General features: G+C 40.4%; 1 protein-coding gene across 2 annotated transcripts in view; it reads left to right on the forward strand.

The window, feature by feature from the left end:
- CFAP299 (cilia and flagella associated protein 299) overlaps positions 1–3,158 on the forward strand; it is a 451,865-nt gene extending 448,707 nt beyond the window's left edge. For both annotated transcript variants that reach the window (XM_084759751.1, XM_084759752.1), the window contains one exon: positions 2,936–3,158. In XM_084759751.1, coding sequence (XP_084615877.1) covers positions 2,936–3,031 — 96 coding nt within the window. In that variant the 3' untranslated portion in view covers positions 3,032–3,158. The remainder of the gene's footprint in view (positions 1–2,935) is intronic.
- The last annotated feature ends 4,808 nt before the right edge of the window (positions 3,159–7,966 follow it).

Genomic DNA, 7,966 nt, shown 5'->3' on the forward strand with positions numbered 1-7,966 from the left:
AAAATGATGAATAGTATAGCTGACTCAAAAGCCAATGAGAATGATTTTACTAAGCAAAATAATTTGATATCCTGACACATAACTGTTAACACCAAGAGTACTGAGTAAAGAAATTTGATAAGTCTACACCAAAGCCTCAACAGTCATCTGTTTTAAACAACAGATCAAATTATAAGTGATAACAAGATACTGTTATTGCCTAATATTATTGGGCAAGTACCAGTCAAAGCACATATATGTCAAATATAGGAAAGCCTAGGATGTGGGGGTGGGGTATTGCTAGAGTTGCAATCAGTGTTTTCCAAGTGATTTGAAACAGATAAAGTCTGGAAAGTGGTGGGAAGGCTGTGATTCACTCCGTGTAATATCACTCTGCATAAAATTGCCAACACAAGGGGAGAGGTGGGGGGCAGGGGGTTGAGTTGAGCACCTCCTCTGATTGGACGAGCCCCTCTGGTAGGAGTCCACAGACAGACCTAATTGTTTTTAATAGAATTTTTCAAAATAAACAAAATCTTTGGGTGGGTTTTTCCCAGGGTCCTTCAGGGAAATTTCAAACATAGTTTCAAGTATAAAAGATTCCCTGAAGTTTTTTCTACTTAAGATCCATTGTGAAATGACATAATAATAATAATAATAATAATAATAATAATAATAATAATAATAATAATAATAATAACAACAACAACAATAATAATACAATAATAATAATGTATTGTCTAAAGGCATTTGGCAATTTGACAAAGATCAAGGTGCCAGAGAAATACTGAGTTAACTATTTAAGCAAGCATTTTTAAATGACAAGCTATTTGTAAAAGCAGAAAATAAAATGGTTGCAAAGAGCCTTAGCTAGTTATAAGTAAGGAATATAGTTTATTTTAATTATTTCATTGTCTTATATAAATGGTCCAGGACATAACAAGTTCCACAAAAAGTGAAACAAAACAAAATATTTCCAGACACTAATCTAGCCAAATTACACAGGCTTAAAATCTCTTTGGTATAGCAGGCAGAGGGAAGAATGAGCCAGCCAGGACAAAGGCAATCCAGATTGGAAAACTACTGCAGAAGTAGGAAAATATTTTGTGTTCACACAAAGAGATAAAGGACCCCCTAAGCCATAACCAGCAGCATGGAGAGAAGCGTAAGTAGCTAACAGCCAGACCTCAGCACGCCACAGATCAAAAGCAAATATGCACAAAGTCACCAGGCCATATGTAGAGTTACCATCCTCCCTGTGAGAAAGACGGGCTTCTTAATCTTAAAACAGGAACACAGATGAACAATGAAAATACATTTTTAAAAGCTGGATTCTCTATTGTCCCTCATTTAGCACAGAAGAGAACTAACCCGTTACTCTCTACAGAGATCACAAAGGTAAACCATTAAAAAAATATATACGGTTGCTACCAGTGGAAGCCACTTTATCAGTTATAAAAATTTCAAAGACAAAAATAAACCCACAAAATTGTAAAAAGTAGCTCAGTATAGAAAGAAACGGGGTATTAGATAAATAAGCTCCTGAAGATTGACCTCTGGGAGCCAAGGAGAATTAGGATACAGCACTCTGCAGAGGCACAGGCTACCCACCCGTGGGAGGAATGCACTGGGCTGTAGTGATGTCTGCAATGGTTACAAGATGGTTTTCTTGAAAGGGTGTGGCCAATACTCGCAGACAGATGCAAAGCAAATGTTCCAAAAGTTTACTTCATCTGTCGATTATAGAGGAGACCAGAATGACACAATATGAAATTTCAAAGAGCAGAAATATGCATACAGGAAATAAGGGAAATTGAGATTTAATAGATGCAGTTATTTTTCCCTCTGCGTAATACTAATTGTATCCCACCAATGCTCAAAAATCTGCATTTCTGTAGATAAGAACATATTTTGTATTAATAGCAGGTTTCTACAATTTAAAAATTGTAAAATAACATAAGATCAGAGAGTATTAGAAATAATGTGTTTCAACAAGCCATCAACCCTTCATCATCTTTTGTTGTTTTGTTTATTACAAATGCTTTACAATTTTCCCAACTCTTACTAATACAAGATAGGCTCAAAATATTTGTTTATAAACATGCAAGAAAATCAGTATCATAAGGGAAAAGCAACATAAATTTTCTCTGTAATACTGGGTCTGTATTCTTTTTCCTTTCTGTACACAACAGAATAAACATGGCCTAGCTACATTTAAAGTTTTGTGTGTTAGATATACTAAAGACGCAGCAATGGCTATCATGAAAATCATTAAACGGAAAAAAACAAAACAAAACAAAAAACCCTTCTTCCCCTTTAGAATTAGATTCATCCAAACTCTTTGTTTCTCTCTGTATCAATAATGAGATTGGAGAGCCATTCCTGCCATGGCTCCCTCTGAGCTGATCTGGATGAAGAGAGGAAAAAGGACCAGCTTTTCATCCCAGATTTCAGTTTATAGAAGAAAACTAATCCAGTTCAACTCACTTTAAAGCTGATGAGAAAGAAGCCTTTTGTGAAACCACCATGGGAAGACACGTCCATGGTCTCAACCAGCTTCAAACTGTAGACATCTTTATATGACACACTGCAGAGCAAGCTAGGGTTGTTTTTGAATTATGAGTCTGAAAGAAACATCTGTTTGTAGAGCCCTTGCTGACGATGGCTGCGGAGTTAGTGAGTCCTGGCTTTACTAGACCAGCTGGAGCCTGGGACACATTTTGATCACTGGTATTGCAGTAATGTCACAACCCAACCCAGGCAGCAAGCTGCTGACAGGAATCGTCACCCATCACCACTCCTGAGAGAAAGAACTGAGAGGGGAGGAAATGTGTAGTGGTCTCCATGGAAACAGCCTTTCAAACCCTGTTTTCTTTAATATTGAAGCGAAAAGAAGAACCATTTAATGCCAGTTATATACGTGGAGTTGACTAACAATGTGATTTGTGTGTTTTAGGCTCATCCAGGTGACAGCTCTGCTAGAATTGCCATCCAGACAGAACTCTACAAGCATGCTGTTCTCTTTGACCACATTTTCAGAAGGAAGGTTTAAGCTCTCCACAGTAAATGATTTCCTCATTGTTTGCTACATTTAAATGAATCCTTTGGTCAGAAACAAAGTGGAATCCTAAATGCATCATATAGCTAGAAGGCAAACTAGAGTAATAAAAGTTAACAAAGAAAGCAAGCTGTAATTTTGACTTTTTTTGATAGCCTCTTGATCTGATTTAGTTTTTTCTTTTTATTATTTTCTTCTCTTTCTCCCCCCACCCCCTACCCTCTCTCTCTGTCTTATTTCCCCTGAGTGCAGGCTGGTTGCAAAAGTCCATGGAGGAGACTTTTGCTGCCACTTCAAAGATGAACTAATTGGTGACATATTTTGTAGCTCAGATGTTCCAAAACAAAAATGTTCCAGGTTCCACTATTGCCAAATCTAGTTTACCAAACATGATGCCATGTGGCATTGCTGGCAGTGCTGTCCCCTCAAATTGCTGAATATTGATAAAGGGCCTCCAATTGGAAGACAAGAATAGAAAAACTTACAGGGTTTTCTGTTGTACTGAATGAAAAAATTCTTAAACACTCCATGAGATTGTAAACGTTTGAAGCAAATACAACCTGTACATTCCTATGTTCCTGAATGACCAGAATCCCATGACAATCTAAAGGAAACTAGGAGACTTGGGGAAATGAGAACTGTATAAGAAAAACCCACCATGTTTTTCTAGTGTGCCCTGCAGATGTCCTTTGGACAGAGAAGACCATTCAGAAATTCCTTTTTATTTGAAACTACTGTTTTTCTCCTTATGTCAGTTCAATTATTTTAATTTTCTAATCAATAGCATAGTGATACAACCCAATGAATCAAGCCAGGTAGGAATCTGGCTCCTGTTGAAGTGAGGAGAGCCGGGAGGACAGACATAGGGGTCGAGTAGGAGAAAAGTATTGTATGACATCGCAGGTCGCAAGCAGGGTGAGGAGGGTGGAATTGTTACAGTTAATTATAATTGTCAAGCTGAGAAAGGGTAAAATCACTTAGGAAACAAACTTGTCCAGAGAGGTTGGTCTGGTGTGGAAGGACCCAGCCTGGGCATAGGTTATAGGTAGTGTGATTCTGAGGCAGGCTGGTACCCACCACCACACACAGTGACCGAAAAGGAGGGAACGGGTGGACTCTTTCTGCTTCCTGACTGCAACTGCAACGTGACCAGCTGCATCGTACTCCTGCTGCAGTGGTGTCTCTGCCATGATAAAGCTCAAACTGTGGCCCACGTACACCTGCCTTCCTTAAGTCCTTAAGTTTTTGTCTGCAGTTTCATCACAATAAGTAACTAATATGGGTATTAAAGTGGAGTTGGATGTCTCTGTGCAAGCTCAGTGTTCAGTGTATACACTATACTGTACACAGCATATAAAATACAGGGTGTACACATGCAGGCACATGACTCACAGTGTGTGCATATTCAGGCACATGACTCTGTCACACTGTGTGCACATGCAGGCACATGACTCTGTCACACTGTGTGCACATGCAGGCACATGACTCTGTCACACTGTGTGCACATGCAGGCACATGACTCTGTCACACTGTGTGCACATGCAGGCACTGACTCTGTCACTGTATGTATACACACAGGCACATGACTCTGTCACAGTGAGTACATATGCAGGCACATGACTGTCACAGTGTGTGCACATGCAGGTACATGACTGTCACTGTGTGTGCACATGCAGGCATCTAACTGTCACAGGCATATGACTCTGTCACTGTGTTCACATGCAGACATACGACTCTGTTCACTTAGACAACCTGGGAGCTTCCACTCCTGAGTTCCTCAGCACCACTTTTCACCAAAGTGAGTAGGCATCCCCAGGAAACAAATGACTCTGGAGATGAGGCAAAGAAAACACAAGCCGAGAACAGGCTAAGAGCGTTTCTGAGCAAGATTGTTTAAAACTGACACAGACACCAATTGGAAGGAATTTCCATTGGGGAAATCTGGGAGAGCTGAGTGTTCAAGTAGCAAAAGCGGTAGGAATAAAGAGGACCCCACTCCTACCCCCTAGGGAACAGTGACCACTGAGAGATAAATTAGAAATTAGAAGCCTGCTGATGGGAAAAAGTATAGTTTCAGACTACTTGTCCACAGAATACGTGTTAATTGCTAAAGGGAGCAATGCAAATAGGTGGCCGCCTAACCTCAGCCCATGATCAAAACGCATATCATCGGTGATGAGGCAAACTTTATTTATTGCTCCGCCAGTTGACATTTATGTCTGAACCAGCCAACTGTCACATTTTCCGATAGACTGGCAAGCGTTATCTGATGTGACGAAGGCACTGTGCATGTGCCCACTTTGTAACAGCTCTGCCCATGTTGCATAACCTCAATCTAATCACGACAGAACTTAGAAGGACCAAATCCTGGGAAAGTATGCAAAAGAACGGCCCTTCAGTGGTCACATGTTATGGCCATATCATAACTAAAGGCTGAGAAGCCACCCCCTGCCCCCCGCCAGAGGCTTGAGACATGGCACCCAAATACAAGGTAATTCTGTGTTGGATTCTTAGCCTATAATGGAAGTTGGGGAACAACTGCTGGAAACTTAATGGTTTATGAAGATTACAAGGTAGTAAAGTAAAAAAGTGTTTATCAGCTGTTCAAGGACATTATTTTGTGGTCACAATCCACTGCCTTTAACTGTATGTAGGCGATTGCACTAAAGCATTTGAGACTCATTTGTAAGTGATGGGGGTGGGGTTGTGCTGTCCTTGCAACTTATCTGAGGTCACTTTCTCCCTAAATTCTTGAAGTACATTAGTCAACTTATTCTGGTGGGAGATGGGACACTTGTTGTATCAAAGCTTCTAGATGTCACAGGACAATTTGTGGGAGCAGTTGTCTTTCTACCTTGTGGGTTCTACAGATCAAACTCAGGCCCTCATCCTTGGTAGCACAGGTTTTTACCTGGTGAGCCATTTCACCAGTCCCTGAGACTCGTCTGATAAAGGAAATATCTGATGTATCACATTTAAAAATTCAATACATTATTTCATTATACTTTACAATATATAGGTGTATTCTCATTTATTTTTATTTAAAGACTTGGCTAATTTGATGAACCTTTCTATTAAAAATTTAAATTTCTGGGTATATTCCAAGGAGTGGAATAGCTGGGTCTTGAGGAAGCCCTATTCCCATTTTTCTGAGATAGCACCAGATAGATTTCCAAAGTGGTTGTACTAGTTTGCAATCCCACCAGCAATGAAGGAGTGTTCCTCTCTCCCCACATCCTCGCCAGCATGTGGTGTCGCTTGAATTTTTTATCTTAGCCATTCTGATGGGTGTAAGATGGAATCCTTGGAATATACCCAGAAGATGCTCCAGCACACAACAAGAAAATTTGCTCAACCATGTTCATAGCAGCCTTATTCATAATAGCCAGAACATGGAAACAGCCTAAGTGTCCCTCAATAGAAGAATGGATAAAGAAACTGTGGTACATATACACTATGGAATACTATTCAACTATTAAAAACAAGGAATTCCCGAAATTTGTGGATAAATGGATTGAGCTAGAAATGATCATAATGAGTGAGTTAACCCAGAAGCAGAAAGACTCAAATGGTATATACTCACTTATATCTGCATATTAGCCCAACGGGCATGCCCCACGAAAGCCTTCACTTACCAGGAAACTGCGACAGAGGAGAGGACATTCTAGTGGGACTCTAGATGAGAGAATCATGGGAGAAAGGCAAAGTAGAAGGACCCAGAGGGTCCTAGAAGCCTACAAGTAGAACATTATGATAGGCAGATTTGGGCTCAGGGGTCCCGCTCAAACTAAGGCACCAGCCAAGGACAGTACAGGCGGTAAACCTTAAGCCCCTACCCAGATCTAGCCAATGGACAGAACACTCTCCACAGTAGAGTGGAGAGTGGGATATTACTTTCTCACATACTCTGGTGCCTCACCTTTGACCATGTCCCCTGGACGGGGAGACCTGGTGGCACTCAGAGGAAGGACAGCAGGTTACCAAGAAGAGACTTGATACCCTATGATCATATAGAGGGGGAGGTAATCCCCCTCAGGAACAGTCATAGGGGAGGCGAATAAGGGGAAATTGGGAGGGAGGGAAGAATGGGAGGATACAAGGGATGGGATAACCATTGAGATGTAACAAGAATAAATTAATAAAGGAGGAAAAAAAACAAAAAAAAATCAAAAAAAATTTAAATTTCACCCCTAAAATTTCATATTAGATTTTCTAAGAATTTCAAATCTTTAAACAATGAGTATTCTTATGCAATTGAGCAATTATGCAAGGCTCCCAAATCATACATATATAATGGCCCTTGTGCTTTCTCAAATGTTCCAACATAGTCTGCCATGTTCACCATGGCATCAGGAACAGACCTTACTGGGGCTGGGAGGAAATGAAAACAAGACATTCACATGGATACCCACACAGGAAAACTCGGTGCAGGTGGATTGGGCTTTCTGATGGAGAAACCACAGCACTCTTGGAAGCTCATCTTGTTTATCATATAGAGTTGAACAGAAAGGCAGCATTATTTCCTATAGCTGAAGACGGAGAGGTGTTAGTTATTATATAGGGATAAACAAGGAGGGAGGGAGGATTTATGATATACAACTGGAACAAGGATACAGGCTTAGTTAATCTCATGAGTAGTAGTCTCTGTAGGGGAGCAGTCTGCAGCCTCTAAACATCCAGGAGGAAGAAAGCTATGGTGTGCATATTCCATACACTGTCAACACTCACACCAGGTTCCCCAAGGTTTTTGCTATGCCTCTAAACCTCACGCCAGGGGAAAGGCTTCCCGTGGCAACTTATGAAACTGCATGCTTCTAATTTAAAACTATGTGTTCATTCATTATCCAAACAACACATTTTAAATAGAAATAGCAAAGGCTTATTGTAGAAACACTTACAATCTGATATGCAAGTTTCCTGTAACTACAA

This window comes from Acomys minous (assembly GCF_964271855.1).
Source record: "Acomys minous genome assembly, chromosome: 15".
Taxonomy (NCBI): Eukaryota; Metazoa; Chordata; class Mammalia; order Rodentia; family Muridae; genus Acomys; species Acomys minous.